The 24142-nt window shown below is 33.9% G+C and overlaps 4 protein-coding genes across 6 annotated transcripts; 2 read left to right on the top strand and 2 right to left on the bottom strand.

Annotated features, from left to right (window-relative positions):
- Positions 1-4804: 4804 nt before the first annotated feature.
- LOC113765161 (40S ribosomal protein S15) lies at positions 4805-7152 on the top strand. Its single transcript, XM_027309244.1, has 4 exons — positions 4805-4912; positions 5014-5159; positions 5617-5674; positions 6700-7152. Exons 1-4 carry the CDS (start codon positions 4910-4912, stop codon positions 6946-6948), a joined length of 456 nt encoding a protein of 151 aa, XP_027165045.1. The 5' UTR covers positions 4805-4909; the 3' UTR covers positions 6949-7152.
- Positions 7153-8332: 1180 nt separating this feature from the next.
- On the bottom strand, positions 8333-10491 carry LOC113765766 (transcription factor bHLH92). 2 transcript variants are annotated; one of them, XM_027310014.1, is made up of 3 exons: positions 10091-10491; positions 9669-9968; positions 8333-8809 (listed from the first exon to the last, which is right to left on the bottom strand). In XM_027310014.1, the coding sequence occupies exons 1-3, from the start codon at positions 10448-10450 to the stop codon at positions 8726-8728; spliced, it is 744 nt and encodes a 247-aa protein (XP_027165815.1). In that variant the 5' UTR covers positions 10451-10491; the 3' UTR covers positions 8333-8725. The 2 variants fall into 2 exon arrangements, with proteins under 2 accessions (XP_027165815.1, XP_027165816.1); XM_027310015.1 differs by having other exon boundaries at positions 8752-8809; positions 9728-9968.
- A 2602-nt stretch (positions 10492-13093) lies between these two features.
- On the bottom strand, positions 13094-19047 carry LOC113766805 (CRM-domain containing factor CFM3A, chloroplastic/mitochondrial). 2 transcript variants are annotated; one of them, XM_027310956.1, is made up of 10 exons: positions 18759-19047; positions 17948-18641; positions 16689-17187; positions 16485-16615; positions 15139-15489; positions 14798-14954; positions 14391-14683; positions 13980-14039; positions 13758-13850; positions 13094-13528 (listed from the first exon to the last, which is right to left on the bottom strand). In XM_027310956.1, exons 1-10 carry the CDS (start codon positions 18866-18868, stop codon positions 13376-13378), a joined length of 2541 nt encoding a protein of 846 aa, XP_027166757.1. In that variant the 5' UTR covers positions 18869-19047; the 3' UTR covers positions 13094-13375. The 2 variants fall into 2 exon arrangements, with proteins under 2 accessions (XP_027166757.1, XP_027166756.1); XM_027310955.1 differs by having other exon boundaries at positions 17948-19047.
- Positions 19048-20166: 1119 nt separating this feature from the next.
- LOC113765399 (DNA-directed RNA polymerase V subunit 7-like) lies at positions 20167-22734 on the top strand. The gene is made up of 2 exons (XM_027309560.1): positions 20167-20320; positions 21915-22734. Exon 2 carries the CDS (start codon positions 21924-21926, stop codon positions 22485-22487), a length of 564 nt encoding a protein of 187 aa, XP_027165361.1. The 5' UTR covers positions 20167-20320; positions 21915-21923; the 3' UTR covers positions 22488-22734.
- The last annotated feature ends 1408 nt before the right edge of the window (positions 22735-24142 follow it).

Raw genomic sequence — 24142 nt, 5'->3', positions numbered from 1 at the left:
ATTTAAAATTGAATTTGAAACCCAAATTTTACACATGTGTCGTGTAACCAACCGTGATAGTGTATACATTGTCAGTGTATATAATATTTACTCTAATGTAAAATACAATAACATCTTTCAAAGCAAAATTAGTAATTATAGAATGCTCAAATAAATACATACATGTCTACCATGATATGTGAAAACTTAATATAAAAAAAATAATCATACATTTTTTGAAATAAGCACACATCTATGGTGTGTCAAATACACTAGTTTATTTAACGGAAAATCATTTAAAACGCTCCTTACATTTTGTAAAATAACTTTTTCGTCCCTCATTTTTAAAATGTACTTTTATGTCCCTTACAAATTCACATTGGTCAAATTTGATCCCTATCTAGATTTTTGATTAATTTTGATCTGAATCTACCACGTGCCTTGCATGTGATCATTTTTTAAGGGCAAAATTGTCAAAACAAAATTTACATGATCTGATCCATAGTCCCTCACATTTTACAAAATGAATTTTTTTTGTCAATTGCATTTCATAATATGAATTGTTTTGTCTCTCACATTTTATAAAATAAATTTTTTCATCCCTCATATTTTACAAAATAATTTTTTTCATCTCTCATCAATCATGTGTATGAATAACTTTTTTTTAAAATTCATGTATATATCTATTTGATTTCACCTGAATAATATGAATAACATGTAATATATCTCTATTTAATTTCATCTGAATAGAGATTTCATTTGAACGTACTGTTCAGATGAAATTAAATAGATATATACAAGAATTTTAAAAAATTGTTAATTTTTCACTCATGTTCATTTTCTTTTACTCGAAAATTGAACATAAATAAGGTATTTAATCCTAAACATTATCAAATGTTTATATCGAATTAAATTTGGACAGAAAAAATAAACAAAAAAAAGTATAACAAAAAGAAATAAGTGATTGACACTTTTAAATTTTAAGGTGGCGTTTGGTTCGCACTTCCGAATCGGATTCGGATTCGGAATCAGATATCGTGGGTTTGGAATGAGGTCATTCATTCCAATACATTTGTTTGGTTCAAGTACTTGAAATGTGTATCATTACTATAGTTGATGTTTGGTTCGTCGACTTTTTCAGAATGGAATATAATAAATATATTATAAACCACATCGTAAATGATAGTTATTGGCTCTTTGTAAATGGGATATAAGAAATTTTCACTAATTAAATATATTAATATAAATGTATTAGTAAATTTAGTATAACTGATTAATAATTTCTATTAGTAAACATGTATAATTATTAGTATAATTGATAATATTAATTATATTACATAAATTAATATACATTATATAATACATATAACTAATAATATTATTATTATAAGTTTGTAACTAATTAAATTAAATATTATATATATAATTAAATATAAATATACAAATATATAATTATAATTATATAATATATACAAATATTAATTATACAAATATTTTATATAAATATAATATATATTACATATTAAACATAGTTATTATTATATATTATTATATTTAAAATCATAATAATTATTATAATTATATAACTTATTAATATTACATATATGTATATATTATAATTATATGCACATATAATATACATTTATAAATATACATATATATTATAAATATATTAGTATATAATATTAATAAATTTATAATATATATTATATAAGTATAATTATATTTAACTAAATAATTGTAATATATAATTATATAATATAATAATATCATTATTATAAGTTTGTTACTAATTAAATTAAATATTATATATATAATTAATTATAATTATATGAATGTTATAATACAAATATATAATTATAATTATATAATATATAAATATTAATTTTACTAATATTTTATATAAATATAATGCATATTAATTAGATATAGTTATTATTATATATTATTATATTTAAAATAATAAATATAATTTATTAATATTATATACATGTATTTATTATAATTATATGCACATATAATATACATTTATAAATATGCATGTATATTATAAATATATTATTATATAATATTAATAAATGTATAATATATATTATATAAATAATTATATTTAACTAAATAATTATAATATATATTTATATAATATACTAATATTATAATAAAATATATAATTTTAATAAAATTTTATAATTTTAATATATTATATATATGAATATATTATAATATAAATATAAATATAAATATATAATATATAATATATATAAATATTAATTATACTAAATATTATGTAATTATAAGATTTTGGAATCACACTTGGGTTTTGGACAAAACCCACCCATTTACTAAGGTATGGAGGAATGCCAAATTTTTAGAAATCATTCCAAAATTTCAATTCCCATACCAGTGAATCAAACACCAATTATGGAGTTTATCCCATTCCTTCATTCCGATACCCTTTTACCAAACGCCCCCTAAGACAATCACAAGACAATGAATTCAACTATTGATCTTAAAGGTGGCGAGTAAAAATTTCATATTTAAACTACAATTTGTTAGCATAACTATAAAATTCGAATTAGAATCGATTAATTAGATAGCCTTATTATACAACTCAATAAATGAATTATTAGCAAAAGAGAAAGACTACAAATATTGCATAGATTCACATGGTGAAATCAAATAAATAAATATATACATATCGGTTTAAACAAATTTGTTAGATTTAAACTCATGTATATAGCTATTGAATAGCATGTATACAATTACAATTAGTCTGTTTAGGTGAAATCAAATAAAGATATATTACATACTATTCGTACTGTTCAGATGAAATCAAATAGATATATACATAGATTAAAAAATTTTATTTTTACACATGGTCAATGAGAGATGAAAAAATTCATTTTGTGAATTGTGAGAGATTAAAAAATTTATTTTATGAAATGTGATGGACGAAACAATTCATTTTGTGAAATGTAAGGAACTATAAATTGGATTATGTAAATTTTAATTTAACAATTTTGCCCCTAAAAAAATGATCACTGCAAGGCGTGTGATGAATTCCAACAAAAAATTAGTCGGAAGCCTAAATAGGAATCAAATTTGACCAATATGAATTTGTAAAGGACGCAATAGTATACTTTTAAAAGTGACTAACAAAAAAAATTATTTTACAAAATGTAAAGGATGTTTGGAACGATTTTTCCTTTAGTTAAAGCAGTTACAGTAATCTATAGTAAATTTTGGATAAACATTCTATAAGATACACCATTCAAATGGAACCAGAAATTTAGTGGGGTCAATAACTGAAGACTATAAATGGGCTTTATCGCGTAAGAGGTATCTGCATTGCCCATGAGGCAATATGGGCTCAATCGAACATCAGTCACGGTTCGTCAAGATACATCAAGACAAAATCATAGCCGAGAGGAAAGCATGTTTTGGGCTCCTAAGCAGACGCAGGAGGCCCTCTTAGGTTTCTGAAAATTTCCTTCTTTGTTTTTTTACTTTTTACATATTTTTTTCTTTTTGTCAAATAATTAAAGGGCTAATTTTAAAAACCTCCCCTGAAGTTTTTAACTACTATAAAAAGCTTCCCTATAGTTTAAAAAATTATACCTACCTTCCCTATGATTAGCATTTTAGTAATACTATAGATCCAGTATGCTAAATTTGTCCTAAAAATCCTAAAATGCCCCCTTGTTATTCAGAAGGGCAAAAACTCACTAATAAATTTCTTTCACGTTACAATATTGTAAACGACATAAACACAATCCTAACGAACTCAATAAACCATTTCAATTTAATTCCCATATTCTTACAATTTTGATAGCCTTCCATTGTCGCCCAAAACTTCCCATGCAAAATCAATTGTGACATCTTTTTTACCTTCATTTAATGTGACAACAAATCTAATCCAGTAACTTGTAATCTGGCAATTTCAATTCAATAATACTTACACAAAAAAAGAAGGAGAGAGAGAGAGAGAGGATCTATTCCATGATAATGAGAATTTGAGATGTATCAGATGATAGTTGTGAAAAAATAGTGGATTATGAAATGCAAGAGGAGATAGGAGAGATAATCGGAGAGAGAAAATAAGAATTTATTTTATATGACACTCATTGCTTTAGAATAAACAACTAAGTAGTTGTAGGATTTTGTTTTGGTAGGAATTATTTATAAGCGAAGAATATTATAGTTATTTTACTATATGAAAGGAGGTTGGTGAAATTTTTCAATCCGAAAAAGAGGTAAGTGAAATTGTCAGAAATCTCCCCTGAGATTTCTGAAATTATCCCATAATTAAAATTTAGCTAGTGATAGACAAAATTTAGATTGAAGTAATTAAAAAGGAAAGAGATTGTTATATAAGAATAGCTAGAAATTTTGTGTTTTAAGAGTTTAAATAGTCCTTATTATTGTCCATTTAAATAGTTTTAAATTTATCAAGGAGTATTATTTGATAAAGCAAAAAGACAAAGTCTTGAATTTTTTTATTTTTTAATTGTAACTTTACACTAGATTGTTAAATTTCATTTCATCAAAATTGGCTATATATTAGTAACAAAGGTGCCTTTACTTTCTTGAAAAATCCCATACCAATGAAATTAGCGCGTTTCAAACGAGACATTATTGTTTGACAAAAATTGGACAATCCAAGGCAAAGAATTTTTTTGTTTATATACAAAATCCTTATAAAAAAGTGAAGGGCCTGAAAATAATTTAAAGGAAATAGAGCTCCCTTGCTAGTAAACATCTTTTCCCATCGACACCCTCTTTTACCCTGGTCCCTAGGTGACTCGTACATATAAATACCAACATAAACCTTCACTGCATTTCTCACCTTCTCTGAAAACCCTAGCAGCCGCTTCGCTCCATCTCTCCCCAAAACGTAGAGTTCTATCTGCGACTTCCCCCTCGAATCACCATGGTAATTCTCTAACGGCACGGTCAATTGGAACAAAATGCATTTATTTTGCGTTTCATCAATAAATCATTGAATTTTTCTGATCTTTTTTTGGTGGAAAATAGGCGGATGTGGAGACCGATGTTACGGCCGCACAGCCAAAGAAGAGGACGTTCAAGAAGTTTAGTTTCAGAGGCGTGGATCTCGATGCTCTCCTCGACATGTCCACTGATGAGCTTGTTAAGCTCTTCCATGCTCGTGCTCGCAGAAGGTAGTTTTCAATTTTTCTTTTGCTTAAAGTTTGGATTTTTGTGAACGAGTTTGTACATGTGTGTATACGGGGATGCGGAAAAGTGTTGTTTAGTTAATCAATGAATGAGATTTCTTGTTTTTCTCCCCATTATGATGAATATTTAGCTCCGAGGTTCAGTTGTGTGTGTAGATAGTGCGGTTTTATTATGCGGGCATTTGATTAATTTTTTTGTGGTATTTTTCATTCCCTTGTTAATGTGGATATTGTTAGTATGCTGAAAAATGTTTTACTTTTCTGAAATGGGAGTTTTTGCTACTGTTATGTAGAGGGAAGGAAGTGTGTATGGATGAATTATGTGGTGTTAAAAATTGGTAATTATTTGGTGAGGTGAAGCATATTTAGTTTTATAGTTAGTGCTTGGGGAAGTTGTAAATGGGTAGTGGCTCTGATTATATACGCTTCGGTTTGATTGTAGGTTCAATAGGGGCTTGAAGAGGAAACCCATGGCTTTGATCAAGAAGCTGCGAAAGGCGGTATGTGTATATTTCTTTCCGGTTTTGTAGGTTTGCAGAAGCTTATGCCCTTGTTTTTTATTTGTTGCTGATATGTGTGCATCGATATCAATTGTGGGTAGCAAGGCAATTTTTTTGGAAGTAGTTCATAAGAATTTTAATGTGCATAATTATTTTGGAGCAGCAACGTTGTATGTCAGGCAGTTCCTGTTTTATGTTCTCTTGGTGCTGCAATTATTAGTTTAAGATCTTATTAGTAATGTGGCATAATTGGTTTTGAACCTGAATAGCGATATTTGAATAAATAACAATCAGGAACTTTGTATATTTGTAGAATAGCCTATTTTAGTATTTTGCATTATATTACTGGTATGCTGTCAACTGTAATTATTATGCTGATGTTCTCAAAAAGAGCTTGCTTTGAGCCCTATGAAAAGTTTTGTGGTTTACTGACTTGCATGGCATTTGATTTGTTTGGATGGTGATAGAGGCCTTTGTGTAAAACCTTTTAAAATTATTTTAGTTATCTGTTTGGTGCCTGACTCGATGTTGTTTGTTTTCTTTTCCCAGCTTTAGATCACTGTTTTCATTTTATTACTTTTTTTTTCCAGAAACGGTAGAAATTTTATTGATGAGTCAAAACTGTACAATATCTGAGCGACGGCTCAAGCATCTTTACGAAAGTGTACCTTGACACTTAAGAAGAAACATAGATTCTCTCCTCATCCAATAATATGCCTACTGCATATCCACTAATACTAATACATAAATCCATATTAACAGTATTTGTTAAACAAATGAAGCACATTGAAACAAGCTAGTTAGGCTATGAATGTCTTCCTCTAGTGTCGACATTCCAATGTCTTCCATTACTGTTTTCATTTTATTACTTTTTTGAGTGTTTGTGGAATCTAAGCTGTTTGTGAATAGATAACGATACCATTGCTGGAATCTCTCTTTTGTATATGAGTAGACTAACAATAGGATCAGCATTTGGCCTCTATTTGAGAGTTCTAACACGAAAATGCTCTTGAATTTTGGGTCAGAAACGTGAGGCCCCACCTGGTGAGAAACCAAATCTGGTGAAGACACATCTTCGTAACATGATTATAGTACCTGAGATGATTGGCAGCGTAATTGGTGTTTACAATGGAAAATCTTTCAATACCATTGAGGTCAAGCCAGAAATGATTGGCCACTATCTAGCTGAGTTTTCAATATCATACAAGCCTGTCAAGCACGGTAGGCCAGGTATTGGTGCCACCCATTCTTCAAGGTTCATTCCTCTGAAGTGAGGCGTTCTGCTATCAGCTGGAAGATATGTGAAGTTTTGTTTCAAGATTCCTAAGCTATGCTTTACCTACTCTGTTTTGCCCTGGGATTTTAGATTCTACTATGGATGTTTAAACGTTGTTCTTTAGCTTAATACTGCATCTGAAAGACTGAGTACAAGTTTTTTGACTGATACTGTTTGTTAAAGGTCAGATTTGCTTCAGCTCTCTCGTCTTTCTCAATATTTTTGTTTTTTCATTTGCTTGCAGCCTTGGTCGCAATTAATTTACATGGTACAGTTTTATGTCTACGGCCATGTAGGCCCCTCTTTGATGGAATATAGAGGTGCTACACTGTATCACCATCATTGAGGTTATCACGAAGCATGAGATGTGGTAAGACTGGTCGTCGTATGGATCTAATTCGAGTTAAGACTGTGTGTGTCCTTGAACTAGGATTTCGGGTGGGTTGATAAAAAAATAAATAAATGAACAGAGTTTTCTGGCGACCGTTCTGTCCTTTCTTGCTTGCTTCTCCATTCAAGGTCTTACAGCACGTATTCCTGAAGGCTGCTGCGTCTTTCCTTCTTTTCCTCTTTGCTATTCAAGGTGTTAAATCTCGTAATCCGGAATAATTTAGTGTTAAGTTGTTGGGCGTTTGTACAATGAGGAAAATAGTCCTCAGTTTTAAAGCAGCCCCCTAGTCAAGCAACTCGTTCCTCCCAACATAGACTCAGTTCTTGATCTTTGACCAATGAAGTTGTTGTAATTAAAATTGGGAAATCTATTAATCTCAAATCATTTTTTTCAATCCCACATTAGATGCAAAGCGCGGCCTATTTTTAGGGACAAGGTTGATGTTATGCTGCCTTGCTACCTCGCCATCCTTTTTTTACTAGTTAAATGGGGAATAAAGAACTTACCAGTCTCAGTTGTTTGCCTGAAGCGCTGAAATTGCTGGCCAAATCAGTTTTTTTTTTTTTTTTTCTTGTGGATGAATTTCTCAGAGACGAAACTCTGTAGCCAATTGAGTCCGGCACGGATTTGCTAAGAGGGTGGCAAGGGAACATTAACCTTAACCGAAAGAAAAGAGGAAGAAGACAATGGGGTCTGTTGAACGTCTTCTCAATAATGTTTCCAGAGGGTCGTGGAGAGACGCTACCCTCGATGTGGGCACGAAGCAGCTGTTCTTGTTTTTATCTGGTTTGCAATAATACTTCATTGGTCATAAATCAACTACTGAACACAACTTAACTTTGTCTTTGTAGAAAAAAAAAAAAAAAAAACTTTGTCAAGTTGCTGGCTCCTGATTAGAATAAAATTTCCCCCCTCCAATGGTGTAGTAGCATCTACTAGCAAAGTAAGTATGGACAAAAAGAAGAAGAAGAAAAAAAAGAGGAAATTAAGCAGTGTAAGATTTCACTGGTCTCCTAATTTATTCATACATACTAGTGGTAAAAACAGGACGGTGCAGCTCGCAGGAGGGAGAGGGAACCTTTTTTTTTTATCTCAATTTTTTCTAAACTGATAATATCTCTTTTGACAGCAAAAGAAGTTATGGTTATATTTAGAGACAAATGTCAATTTTATGTGTACACTGAATTTTATTGACTAGTCCACCTTCCACGTCTCTAATTTATGTGTACAATGTCCAATTGGTCAAGAATTCAGCGACGATTGACAAAAAAAAAAAAAAAATGGTCAAGACTGGCGTTAAGCTTGGCCCCTTGTATTTGGTTTCTCCTGAATATTCCACGGGCTGCCATCAGCGTCAGCAATGCTGATCTTCTTCAGATGTCTCTCAATCAAACAGGACAGGACATCGAAATTTCTTCTCAGCTTCAAATAAGGTTTCGTGAACTGCCTTTTCCACTTCTGCAGCTCCCTTCCACCAAATCATTTGACAAAACATCAGGAAAAAGGGATACATCAGTTAAGAGTCACATTGATAAGTATATACCTCCACACAACGACCTTCCAGATTTCTTAGGACAGAGATTATTAAAAAAATAAATAAATGCCTCGATCGAATGGTTTGATACGAAAATGAGCATTACTTACTTAAACCTGATTCTTTTAGATTGAAAGAAATCATCATATTAGGCAAGAAACTAAGCACCAAGATATTACAATTCCGCAAGAAACAATTTCAAGTTTTGTCAAGTAAGTGATGCAGGCAGCTCAAAGTCGTTTTTAATTATTTGAAGAAAAGCTTTTCAAGTAAGCTCTAATGTGAACATTTATTAGTTTAGTGAGATCAACTATCCTTAACATAATCCTTTAATCATCAGAGAACATCTATATGTACTAGAAGCTTATCGCTAGTAGATTTTCTTATTCTTAAACATCTATGAAGTCATATATATATATATATTGCTTTCATTGACTAGTTTAAAACAGGCTATAGCCTCCTAAAATACGAGAAGTATTCCTCCGATATTAACATGTTGGTTTCTTGGTCAAGCGCAATACACGTTTCTTTTCTATTACTAGCAAGTTTATTCAATCTCTCTCTCTTTCTATTTTTTGACTAACATGTTGGTGAGCATCATCGTTTGTGATTTAAGGTTTGTTGCTCTTTTGCCTTATAGGTGCTTCAATAATGTAAACAGTACTTATAGAATCTTGGAAAAATGATATGTTGGTTTCAACAAGTACTGTTGCTCAGTGGTGCCGTGCAAGCCAAAAAATAGAGGGAGCGAAAGTTTTCCATACACGGGAAATGCAGAGAGTTGAAGACAAACCTTGGCTTCAATCTCCAATACTGCAGAAAATTCCTGGGATGAAAATGTTGATTGTATACCTTTGGTTTTAGTCCCAGTATTCTTCAAGCATTTAAGAACCTCCAACATAGAATCAATCCCAGATGAAGGATGAACCACCCTTAACTTAATCTTAGCCACTTCCAAATTTTCCTCATCATCATGGATTGCTGCAGCTAAAGCCAACTCAAGCTCAATTTTTCTCCTCTTCAGTTCCTCGTTGCATCTTTGCAGTTCGTGAATTCTCTCAGCTGCCATTTGCACTATAGAATTCTTGTCACCCTGAAAGGAAAAATGCCCACAAAATCCTCAGCTTCAAAAATCATTACCCAGAGCAAAAAGTTTCACACAGTACACACACTAAAATGAAATCCAAAAAACAGCGACTGATAATTAGTACTGACCTTGGTTCCATAAGGCAACATTTTATGCAACTCGACGAAACTCTTCTTCTGCTTCCCTCTTCTCATTCTCTCGTTGATTACATGCTTGCGATTCCTCTCTCTTTCGGCTTCCACTGCTCCGATCGTCGGTGGTTTCCACCTCTTCTTCAGCAGCTCTATCATTCTCTTGTTTGCGTTTCGATCATTCTTTCCATGATTTACCGTCCCATTCGATCCAAAGCCCTGAAGGGGATGGTTCGAATACTTGACAAAAGAACTTCCATGGTACTGATCATCAACAGCTGGAAGTGGAAGGACTTCTCCATCAAACCATAACACCTCATCCCCTTGGCTGTAATGTTGAAAGAAATACTCTTCCATGAGCCCTCTTGGCCTTCTTTCCCTCTCTTTCTGATTCTGGTGAGTTGTCCCCGTGGATTTTCAAATCATGTTGTAAAGGTTATTATATATGTCTCGAGCCGCAGGATCTGATAAAAAAAGCCATGTATTGCACAATTAACATGTGATCAAATGTTTTTGGTCGTGGTCAAGGAGCTGTGAAGTCATTTAGTTACTAGGAATAAAAATAAGTTATCTACAAGAAGTACTTAAATCACTCGTTTCGTGGGTAATCTTCTACTCGTTATACAACGCGATACAAAAGTCAGTCAATGCGATTTTGTCCATTTCCCAGTGAGCACTCTGCTTGCTTGGCCGAGTTGGAACTGCTAAAACGTGTCTTATACTAGTTTATTTTTATCCAATTAAGTACTCAAGGCATTCCCGTTTCAAAGAATCACAATAACTTAATAGCAAATATGAATGTGTTCACACCATTCTTGTATGTTAAATTGTGCCTTTACAAGTATGCGGACAAAATGAAGGAATCATAGGTTGAGTTAGTACATAATAATGTTGGTAAAAATTGTTGTCGACAAGGTGCCACTTGTGTTTTAGGTTTGGGACAATGGTATGGCATGCTGCTTAAGAAGACAATTTTAGGCACCCCTTTGGATCGAAGAAGGAAAGGAAAGGAAAAACACGAGTGAAAAGGAATAGAAGGGATAATAAAGGAAAGCGATTTTCATTTATCTTGTTTAGATTACCACGCCATTTTAATTGGAGGAAGGAGGAGGAAAGATAAGGAGAGAATTCTAGAGGATTAAGAAAAAAGAAAGGAGAGTAGAGCAAACTAAAATCCATGGATCGTCTTGTTTGGATTATGGAAGAGAAGAAAAATAAGCTATCACGTGTTAGTTATATTTTTATCCATAATTTTAAAGTCTAATTTATAAACACATAATAGATTTTTTAGAAAAATTTAAAATTTTCATTAATTTTAACATCATTTCCTTCCGTTTCTACCTACTTTTAGACAGAAAGTAAATTGATAAAAGATAACTAGATTTTATCCCTCCCTATCCTTCCTTTCCCTCTTCAAATATTAATCCAAACATCAAAAGCCTTATTCTTTCATTTTTTTTTCTTTTTTTCCCCCTACCATTCCCTCAAAATAGACGGAGAGAAAAGAAGGAAATATTGATAATTTGTTTGAACTGATAATGGGAAAAAAAAGAAAGAGAGAAAAGATGGTAAGTGCTAATAAACTACAATGGAGGGAAAAAATGGGTTTTTAACATAATTTGAATTTAGTTCTTTACGTTCCCATTCTAATTTAAATGGAAACCATATCTTAACATAATAATTAAATCTTTTTTTCCTCACTTTCTCTCCTCAAAAAATCAATCTAAACACATCCAATTCTTGTCATTTCCTTTCTTTCCTACCCCATCAATCCAAACAGTTCCAAAGTATCATCAATCTACTTCAAAAACTATCGATTCGTTTATGCAGCAATCGTGTTAAATAACACATTACTCGGCTCTAATTTTCTTCAATTTTTGCTTGAAGGCCAAGCTGATCTATCTAATCACATCAAACAAATTTTTTGGATTGACAGCGAGTTGAAAGTCGAAACACGGCGCAGCAATATTTATCCACAAATGAACAGTATGGAGGAAAAATATATGGCGTGCAGTCAAGACGCGATTCAACCTACGATCAAGTGGTCTAGTAGGGTCAAACACAGATACTGTCTGCATCAATCATTTCATATTAGTTTATTCACAAAATGCAAATGGTCAAAGTACGTGCCCCTGTGCTCGCCCACAATTATACTAACACATCTATTTACTGAAGCACCCAAATTTGAAATTTCAGGCATAGGATTACTGTGAAGTAAACTTACAAATTGTTGCTACTTTACTGCAAAGCATGAGCAAACTGTTTCAATGCAAATATGAAAGCTGGAGCTCACTGGATTTAATTGAGTAATCAAGCAGATTTGCCCTTTTAAATGGGGTAGTACTTACGCAGTTGTTTTACTATTCAATGAATTTTGTAAGTGCTTTTTTTTTTTAGGGATATAAGTAGCGAGTACATGAATTCCATCATTAGTTTTGGTAGTATGTTTTCCTTCAATACATCATTTGAGATGTGGTTGGCTCTTCAAGATTTAGAACCCACTTGTAGATTTCTTTTTTACTTCATAATTTGGTTTCATTATTCTTGAAATGTAGGATCAACTTGCAGTTCCTCAAATTTTGGGTAATACTAGTGCCATAATTGCATCTCTTGACACATTCCCGACGTACAGGAAGTCAAATGTCCGGAGGACCACATCTCTCGGTCAACTGTGTTCATTCACATAATGTCAACGCAGATGGTCAAACTTGCACGATTTTTTTTTTTGGCATCATATTGAGAAGTCAGGAGCTTCATGGCAGGGGAATTTGGTTTTCTTGTTGCTTTCCCTGATAAATATGCGTTCAGGGTTTAGGCCTTCATTTGCATCAAAATAATTTAAACAATTTCTTCGCAAGTGTTGCAAATTTAAACACACAGGCAGCGGCATTTTGGTCGCACAATACAAAGAATTTTCATATATTTTGATGTTGCTCAGTGGATTCTTGTGATCTATTAAGTTTATGAAAGTCGATGAAATTTAGATCCAATACAGGGTTATGCACAGCTCAAAAACCATATCATGACTATGAGACTCAATTACTGGCCTGTTGCCAAGACTTTCTTTGGACATGTACAGTTAGCTACAAATAAAATGAATGGAACGATTCAAGGAAGACTACAAGACGCCACGCATCATGGATTGATGAACATAGTTTGTTCGTTGGATAGTAAGGCAACCTGTATGGCTGCTGCTGCTGCTGCTTCCTGTTAGTTTGCCCATCTGCACCTTTGTTCCTCCAATTCCAATGATGCTAACATTGCACTGTTGAATGCCGAGCTCTATGGCTCCACATATTCTGTTTCTGATTCTGATACTTCTCCAGTACGATATACAAAATTCCCCGAATGGTGACTACTAAAAGGGTCATCACTTTTGTCTACGAGATCAGTTTCACTGCCATATGTCTCAGGGTATGCGCCATCCTCTTCTTCCTGATCATGGATAGATTTGGAGAAAATTCAAAAACAAGAAAAAACATAACCATCGATGCTAAAGCGGGAAGAAACTGTTCCAATGCCATAGTTGACACTGTGAAGAGGACGATATAACTAATATAATGCAACCTCAGCTTCATCAAAAGCACTATTTTGAAAAATGCATTTCCTATGTGAATGATCACGTTATTCTTCGAATCAAATCTAAGACAGGTTAGTAATTAACCTCACTGTCCTCATCATCCTCGGTGGGATAAGCAGAATCTAATCTGTCATACAGCTCCCCATCCCCTTGGTCCTTCACATTTGCCATTTGTTCCTATATTTGTGCATCGAAAAACCACACCTCGAGTTAAATTAGGAACTGGAAATGATAAATATCGATGAAAAATAGCAAAATGAATCCAAGCTACTCTTTGAGTTGGATAAAACAGATTGGAACCCGTACCATTTCTCCTCTTATCTGCTCCACGTTTGTTTGCAGCCTTGCAATATGCTTCAGGAGAGCCTGTTAGTTACAAGAATGCTCACCAAGTCAAGGGCTTTTATGGCAAAACATGAGGCAAACATGCATAACAAGTTTAAAACGTGCCAAGGGAATAGCATATTGGGAGAAGCATCAGATGAATCAAATTTCATCCACTCCAAATATTAGTGGTGGAGGTGGATAATGGCATACAGTTTAAAGGGTCAAGCAAATATAGCTGTATAAGTATCATATGATTGCATCAGACATAAAGGAGACCCAAAAGGTGCTTTGTGCACAATATTCAAACAATTCAGCAGAGTCAACTTGTTTGCATGACACATACAAGCAGAGAGATACTGTCATGATCAGTGAACACAAAATAAAAGGTACCTGGCGCCTTTGAAGCTCAATAGAGCGAGCCAACGCTTTTCTTTTTGTCAAGAGATTCTTAGGCCTCAGAGTGGAAGGCCTCTTATAGTCCTTACCCCGAAAAACAATTATAGCATAGCCCTTCGATACTTTGTCAACAGAAACCAACAGACCACCACTCTCAGCTTCAAGGGATAATGCAATAGCTTTGACTTCTTCAAAGTTTTTAGCCTTTACAATGATCTTGACCAGTTCGCGGTATTTCCAATGTAAATGCATATTCTCCACAGTACCGTCAAAAACTCCACGTCTACCTGAAGGAGGAGGATTTCACATTTCAATCTGGATGAGAAGCACTTACATCCATAGACAGCAACAAATGCTTTTTGACAATCAAGAATAACAGATATTCTGAAAAATTTTCTTGCCTAGAAGTAGGAATGCTTTCATCCTTAAACCAAGCTTTCTAAACATAAACCTCTCTTCATCAGTAATGCTCTGAAGATCTGCAGCCCGATCTGCCGGATATAAGGTCTCTTCCACCTTTGAGAGAGCTCGTTCAGCTTTACTTATCTTTGTTTCAGCCTGTAAATGAAGTAAATATTAGAAAATGATCTGAGGGGAACTTAGAAGCTTAAAACATGTTAACTGAGAAAAGTATCTGATGCAATTCTTGGTACCGTAAAAAAAATAACAAAGCATATAAGATCAGCAATTCTGATGTAATTCTTAGGATACTAATTCATTAACACTAGAGCTAAGGACTTACAAAAGCAAGCTTAGTTTCGAGCTTTCTGACAAGGTTGGCATGCCTCAGCATTTCTGCTTCTCTCATAACTTTTGCCTTGAGATCATCATCTAGTTTTTTGCCCCATCTAGCATGAGCATCTAATGTTTCTCCAAGAGTACCAGCAGTTCCAGATTCATCACTTATTACCCTACTTGGTGTAACCAAGGCTGATGCCCTCAAGCGTGCATGTTCTTCTTCATCTTGCAATGTCTTAGCCAGTCTCTCCTTTTCCAGCAAAGCTTCAGCAACATTTGGTGACAAAAAGTTTTTCCCTCTATAAAACACCAAGAAGTCCTTGTTTCTAGAGAGTAGTACTCCCCCTGTCAAATTCTGCTTCCAAACACATTTCCCAAAGTAAATTTCATCATGTTACTCTGATGCTAGTATTCTGGTAGATATTGCAATGAAGAAGAACACTGAAACACATCTGGGTTCTACTTACCTCAAATTGGTTAAATGACACAGTAAACAAAAGTTAGTCCTCATATCAATTCCATTATGTAAGAAACCTCAAAATTATTTCTAAGAAGTGATTATGTCAAACTTTAAATTTCTTAGAATTATTTGGTGCTTATTAGCAACAACTTGACGTTCTTGATGGATACCAATTACATTTACTTGCATCTTTTGTGGTGATATAGGACTTAACAAGCCAAAGTATTCTTCTTTAAAGTGTTAAAGCAGTGACATTTTTTCTCCTCCACTTATCATGATTTTTCATTCCTTCTACTACAATCATTCCCTGTAACTTAAAAATTTCACAGTCCCTATACTGCATAACAGATATCTCTATGAAGATCTAAATGTAACAGTATAGACATACTGCAGAGTTGAATTCATAATTCAACAAGATAAAAGAATAAATTAAAATCCTACTCAATAGATCAGTAATCAAGACAAAAAATGCTCTCGCACAAAGATGTATAAACCCCAGATGTAGTTACCTTGTATCTTCAATTTACATGTCCACATTTAGTTCCAAGAAAGAAAATTAAGCAAGTTATAAGCCTATAAAGTCAAAGACATAGGAAAGCGTGACATTCTAAATAAATGCAAACTGCTCCCAATATCAGCTTCTAAATGGATCAAAATGATGCAAACTATGAGATCTTTTTTCTTTCTTTCTTCAGTTGGACACATATTAATCAATAGCATAATTTGGGTATCACAAAAGGACCCAGCAAAGTAGAAGGCATATGCAAGTTAGAAAAACTGTCCTGGCCCCACCAAAGTTGAAGACCTTTCAGTTTGCTTTGGTTTCATCCTTATTGGTTTAAAAAAAAAAAATCAGGTTGATCATTTTATGGTCAATACCAAGTTCTTACCTTGATATCTTCAGCCATTCTTTCGCTTGTAGTTAGCTGGACACCACGTTTCAGAGCAATTTTTGCAATGGAACTTCTTTCCCAGAGCTTAATCATGGCGACAGCCAGACCTTGGTGTTGCCTGCTTCTGCCTGAAGATGCAAACATTTTAGCTCAAGAAGTCATGTTCATGATAAAATGTTCTTAAACAAGAAGAGTAAGTACCCAGTGCAAAATGCGGAGGTAGCGATCTGGCAAGTCTGCGTAACGCCGTTCCCTCCTTCATTCCAAGGGTAGATCGGACACCGTAGGGAAGTAATCTGAAAGGACGTTGATAACTGGGAATGACACTGGGAAGCAAATCTGCATCCACAGGTAATGGACCAGCTCCTGGCCAATCAGTGTACCTTGGGCCAAGGCCATCTAACAGATTGCCTACCTCATCTTCATACTTGACTTCTGGCAATGATCCAATGCTTCTGTTCTCCCCAGCATCCTTGCTAAAACTTGTTACAGATTCAGGTGTATGCACATTGCTGCAAGGATTGCATTCTAAATGGTCATTGCTATTACTGATGGTAGTAACTGGAGATTGATCATGAGGGATTTCATTTTCCTTATAAATCCTTTTCTTCAATCGTTCAGAAGGAGCTTCATATCCTACACCTCTGTAAAGAGCAACGGAAGTGCCTGATCTCCAGATTACCAACCCACCAGTTTTTCTCTGAACAATCACAAGAGGGGTGAGAACAGTTTGTATCTGAGATTGATAAAAGTACCTAGGTATCCGTTGTTATTACCTATGTAGGGAAAATTTTTGGATTTTATAATCGGATATCTTGCAGAATATAACTCTAATGAAGCTGTGCAATTTAAATAACTTCACCATTGCCAAAAGAGTTGACTGACGATACAACAGACAAGGCTATGAAAGTCTCAAATGGGTTAAGCTCAAGTAGGTGATCACTTTCGACATTTAAAGCAAGTTGGTTAAGTGACAAAACATTTTGCAAGAAAAATAGAAAATAGCACTGTATATCTAGATACGTCATCTGCATGGTCAGCATTAGAAGGAAGGATGGGTTACAATTATGCAGTAATCATTCAATCAACAGTCTGATAAAGGAAGAAACCTTACATGCAATAAGTGAGCTACATTGTTTGTATTTTTCTTAGCAAACTCATGGATTTAAGCCTGATTTTCCTAATCTGCAGCTCCTAGAAAAAGCAAGGACTTAAATATCGCGAGGACGAGCAACGTCACCAACAAGTTTATACAGAAAGCTATATATCACATTTTTCGAAATATAGGATTTACTCTATGCACGGCCTAGAGATATATTCATGTATATAAGAGCAAGTGTAAATGACTGCTTCATCTCCATGTAACTTATTGACAATGTATTCGAAGGGACTTATAATATCCCCTAAATAGACAACAAAAGACAGAAGTAAATTTCAAGAAGGTATCATGAAGAACTGACCTCTAAAATTTCATGCATTCGCCTCATATTAAGTGCAGGAGCCCCCTCAACTTTCAGCCTCACAACCTCAGATCCCTTCCACTTCTGATGTATCTTTTCGACAACCTCTTGAGTAACACCAGCACCACCAATCCTCGTCTTATTCTTTATCCGAAGAGCCATGTTCCTCAGCCTCCTAAGCTCAGATTCGGGAAGAGTCAGTTCAGCAAAAGAAGTTTTACTCTTCTGCCTCACTGAATACCTCTCCTTGTCTTTTACCTCGTCCTTCTCCCACGGAAACCTCACTTCTCCATCACTTCCCACCACACTCTCATCCCCAAATGGCGATTTCTCTGAAAACCCACCTCTAGTATTAGGCAAAATCCCTTCTTCAATATAAAATATGTCCTCAATAGACCCTCTCTCAATCACTCTATCCTCCCCTACCTTGTCAGTGACATTATCGACATACCCAAATTTCTTCAATTTTTCAACAATTCTCTCCATTGTAGTACCAGTACCACCACCACTTTCTTCACAATCAGAACTTGAAACCTCCCCGTTATTTCTATAATTCAACACTACCTGAGGCCTTTTAAGTTTCTTATCCTGCTTGTGGGTTTCATTCCATTTATCCAACCAAGAATTCCTAGACAAGCTCACCTCACTAGCGTTTGAACCTTTACTGGCAAAATACCATTCTTTATTCTTTGTTCTACCATCAAAATCAAAACTTTTATGAGGATTTTGTCGTTGGATTGAGTCTGAATTCATGGTACTCTTATTGGCTATAAAGAAAGCTTGTTTCTTTAATGGAATTGAATAACCATACCTGAGGAATTGCAGGCGGGTTTTAACATGAAGTTTGGATACTGAGCTCTGAAATGAGTCCATGAAGGTAGTAGCTCTTGGATAGAAGTGTTGGATGGGCACTAAGGCCATGGTTGTTGAGGTTTACAAGCAATCAACATGAACAAATTAACACCTATGAATGTACAGAAAATATGAGAAAGAGGGAAATGGAGGTAGAAGGGGTGAGTGCTGAAAGATATTCTGAAACGGGGAGATTTTAGCTGGGTTGGGCAGTATTTCGCTACTTTGGCACAACTTTTGTTCACTGATTATTTTGAGTTCAGACTTCTGAGAAAGAGGCCTTGTAATGAGGAGGGTTATTATATTATGGCCTCGAAAAGTAGAAAATTTTCCAATTGTAAGGCCTTGTTGGATGGTTTTTTTGCAAAAAAAAAAAAAACCCCTTTTTCCATGAATACTTCTTTACAAAATTTTAATTACTTTTTACCTCGCATGAATCATATTCTAAAAAGTGTTACACTAAAATTTTCCTAAAAACTCTCTGGAAATTACAATCGAAACAACCTGTTAAATTGTTTCAATTTGATCAATCAAAAAAAAAATGGATTAGATTTCACCTTTGCTCTGACTTCCAACTTTGATTGTTATGCAAGTATGCAAGTATGCAACCCTTACATGAGTTAAAGAGGATTTGTTTACTAACAACAAAAAGTAAGGAACAAAATTTTAGTTTGCATGTTTTTTTTTCTTGTTTGATTGACTGAGAAATGGAAAATTTTTGGACTTTTCTTTTTCTTTGAGATAGTTATTTTAAATTACTATTGAAATTTTGGATAGATAATACTTGCACAAAAATTATTTGCATGCGTTACAAACACAATTTTTAACAATTTTTTTTATTTTCTCAATTATATTTTTATCTCATACACATCATATAATAAAAATGACTATAATAATTATTTCAAATAGACTCCTATCCAATTGTCCAAACAGTTGTTTAATTGATCTAGAAATTACTTAGTTTAGAATTTACTTTGACATGAGGTATTGGCATTTAGACTCATGAAACGCATGAATGTTTATAACGTATTATTTTCACTTATCAAGATGACTTGGCCAAAATATGTGGACCTACTGAACCAAAAGTTAAATGATTAAAAGAAAAATTACTAAGAAGGAACAAATTTGTTCATTCGAAGGGTGAAATTGAAAATTTTTCAACGGGTCAATTTGAAATCTTTGGTTACTTCGAGGGCTAAAATCAAATGATTCAACTTGGTCATGATTTCGTGGGACATCCACATCAGAATTAGGCAGTTTACGCTTTTGAGTGTCTTCCTCTATTGTATGCCCCCGATTTCTCTCAAAAGCAATATAAGGCTCACGCCTTTAAGTTCCCGTCACTGAAAACGCCACCTAGCATTTCATGTGGGATACTTTGCCCATGCGCAGCTCAAAACGGTGGAGTTTGAACTTTAAACTTCATCCCTTCCGCTTTTACTTTCTCCTTGAGCTCAAAAATTTCAAGAATCATTTTCCGAAGAAACCTTCAAGCTGGTCCAAGAATAATTTTCTGCTCAGGTGAAGCTTAAAAACCCTTTTGTTTTTTATTTGATTTTGTATTTTATATAACATATTTCTCTGTATTTATCACTTTGAGATGATAAAGTTTGCATTTTTTATATTCAGGGCTCTCATTCATTTTCATAATTCTTTGGTAGTTTTGGCTTTCTGGGTTTGCTGCAATATAATGTTTGATTTTCTTGGATTATACTGGTCTGACAATGCAAGACAGTAATTATCTGGGGTTATTTACTAGAATTTTGATATTTATGTGGAAATTAGAAAAAAATTGGTAGTTTTTTTTGGGAAAGCGATTTCTGAAGTTGATTGTAAAGTCCCTTTTTCAGTAATTGATTTCTTCTTTCTTTCCTGATTCTGCTTTATCTCTTGTTCCTCTTATTCGATTCTTCCTCTTTTAATAGAGCAGAAGGTTACAAAGAAGTTAAGTTGTGTGTGTTTCTCATATAAGAAATTGTTAAAATTTAAAAAAGTATTCAGTTGAAAAGAAACTGTTAGGTTGGCGTATCAGAGCAAATGGCGTAGGAAGTGAGCCAACACCTGCTTAGATTGTATTACTTGCTCTTTGACTCCTACTCAATGTTCATTATTTCAAAGGTATAGTATCAGCTACTTGAGTTCAGATTGGATTGCCTGCGGATCTAAAGGAAGCAAGGAAGAAAGACAAATTCAGCTTTGAAAATTTGGTAGCTAATAGATTGGATATGGCTAATGTTGCTTTCTGATGAGAATTAGGGAATGGAACAAGGAGGAAAAGGGAACTCGTGCGGTGGCCATGGCATTTAGCGGTTATTTTTGAATTTGCAAAACTTGTAAGATTTGGCAAAAGAAGTGGTTTGACAGTCTCATTTTTTGTTTTTCACATTTTACACATATGTGCATTTTGTTGGAAAATGAAAAACTTCTGTTGTATTTGTATATTTTGGGCCAGTATGCTATCCTATTTGATTGATACGCTTTTGTGAGATACTTTTCTACAGTTTCTAGAATAGTTTAATGGTGGTGTCTTTTCTATAAACTTTTTCATTGGTGTCGACTATATATGTAAAGCCTAACCATGATTTAGGCATAATGAGATGATTGAGTTGTGCGCCACATAGCTTACCAATCGTCTGTTGTTCAGTGTTGGTATATAGACTACTTTCTGGCTCTCATTTACTTTGGTTCCCTACCTCCCATGAAGTCATGCTATGATTGTACATGATCTTTGATCACTTTTTACCTCAATTGACAGGATAGGCAGTTTACTTCAAGTTGAATATGTAGCCTATTCACGTTAACATTGCTTAAGCTCGGTTTAATGGCTAGGATAATAACAGAGGAAATCAGGGAGTAGTTATGGTCTTCCTTGATGCAAGGTTAAAACTTGGTTCATCAACTTCAGGAATCCACCTTCTAGTACTTTTCATAAAGTCTGTGCAGGGTACTTTTTTTTTTAAAAGATAATTCTTAAATTGTGCTAGCCGAAATGGGTATACTCCTTTATATCTGAACTTTTCTTGATTAATATCATGAGATCTAGTTTTAAGTTTTAACTGATTAATGAGAAAAAGTAAACCAGATTACTAAGTGATTGTTTCTACAACTTCACTAGGGCTTGACTATGCTGTGCGAAGTGGAATGTGTTTTTAAGGTGCTCTTTCCTGTCAACAGCCTAAATAAAAGTGGGCTTGTTGCAAAAAGCCAGATTGCAGCACGCCTTTTGTATCAACTGTCAAATATCAGGGTCACAGAAGAATGTGGTTACTTTCTTGCAGTGACTGAACTGAGGAGCATAGGCAGAGGAGTTCCAGATGAATCTTCAACATATGTTCTCTTTCCAGTGACCTTTTGTTGCCGCACCTTCTTACCCAAGAGAGGTGAAGTAATGATTGGCACTGTTTATTATATACATGAACGTGGAGTCTTTCTCAAATGTGGACCTATGAATTTTATTTACCTCTCGCGTCTAAAGATGCCAAACTATAATTTCATTGATGGGGTTAATCCATTCTTCTTGAGCAATGACCTTTCCCGAATTGAGAAGGATTGCGTCATCCGTTTTATGGTTTTTGCTGTTCGATGGAATAATCGGGACAGGGCTAGGCATTTCCATATTCTTGCTACAATTGATGATGCTTCTCTTGGACCAGTTCAATTGGCAGGATCTGAAGGATTGGATTTGTAAAATCCCTGAAAACATAACTTTCTCACGTATGTCTTTATTGTCATTGCAGGTTACTGTTGATGAATGTATTTTCTTGTAGTTTAGTGAAGGCTTTAGAAATGCTGTGATTGTTGATGCTTTGCTCAACTTGTACTTAGGAAGAGCTTAGTTCATGACAAGTGGAAAAGCTTTATACTTGTTGTATATGTGTAATGAAGATGAATTTGAAATTCAAAAGTTTTGAACATTAATAATGTTTTCCCTTTAACCTGTGTGGAAAATGGAATTTCCATGTATTCCAACTTTTTGACAATTATCAAAGTGAAAACTGCACTCAAACTATGTAGACTTGTTTAGTCCTAGGGACTCAAAATGGTGCATTTGTGTCACTAATGCATGGGCCTGCCAAGTTGGGGTTTAGGGCCCCAGTTTTGCTGCCAAAGCTTAGAAATGATCCATGGTTTGACAGCAATGGGCAATCAAGATGTGAAATTATTCCATCAATGGTGAATGTTTCATCAGTGTCCTGTGCAAGCATGAAGATTTCTTAATAGTACTCGGTAGCTCCAAATGGTTGTCACTGTGAAGGGTTACTAGTACAGAGATGGCAGAGTACGCATCAAAAATAATCAAGAAAAATGTCCAATAATAAGTTATTTTGGTGTCAAAGAAAAGCAAATAACAGGGTAGAACTGTATTTGAGTTGCAGGTTTTTTCTTATTTATTTTTGAGAACTTGCTCTGGGCAGCATCAGCAGTGTTCTTGATGTAAGGTAGTTCATAATTCATACACAGCTGGATAGTTTTGTTTGAGAAACTGCAGTCCACAGTTTCTTTGATCTCACCATATTAGATTCTAATAAAACATATGACAAGGGCATAATTCCTTATGAAAAGACAATGGCCAAGTAAGATATATTCCCTCTTTTGAGGGTATTTGATAACCTTTATGAAGTAAACCTAGTAAAATAAGATAGAAATCCAACATAGAGATGTCTGATTAAGCAACACTACAAAGGTATAATCTCCCGTGACATATGTAACAATGCACAGATCCCAACTCCACTTTCCATGCAATGTATAGATTGGGAATTTGGCATGGCTCATAAATTTAATTTTTCTTAAAAAATTAGGAAAATGAGAAGTATTTGAGTTATCCATTGATCTTTATGAGTCTTCTAATTTTAAAATTTTTTTTTTTAGCAAGAGAGATATGAGATTTAAGAAGCACGAAAAAAGGGTAGAGAGGAAGAGAATTAGAGCTCAGGACCTAATCTTCTAAATTTTCTTTCATGGAAATACCTCAATTTCTAGTTTAAGCTGATATATTAGTATCCAAAATATACTAATTTCAAATGTGACCATTAACTAACCTATTATTAATTATTGGTAAAAATTTTCAATTTCATCTTCAAGAAAAATAAATTTTGTAAAAGAGACAAAAGTGGTAGACTACATTTCTCATATATAAAATATAGGGCAGTGGCTTTAATAAGATCTTAATTCAACTACATACTTGAGTTTGAAGTTTTCGAATTAAATCAAGCTTTAAAATAAACCCTAATGTCCATAAAAAAAAATAAAGGGAAAAGCCTTGAGAGAAGAAGAAAATGCTCCAAACAAGACACAAGAAACAAGAAACAAAAAAAAAAAATTAAATAAATAAAGGGAAAGAAA

This window comes from Coffea eugenioides, chromosome 3, assembly GCF_003713205.1.
Source record: "Coffea eugenioides isolate CCC68of chromosome 3, Ceug_1.0, whole genome shotgun sequence".
In the NCBI taxonomy this organism is placed as follows: Eukaryota; Viridiplantae; Streptophyta; class Magnoliopsida; order Gentianales; family Rubiaceae; genus Coffea; species Coffea eugenioides.
The sequence above is the reverse complement of the archived record's forward strand: the minus strand, read 5'-3'. Positions and strand labels throughout refer to the sequence as shown.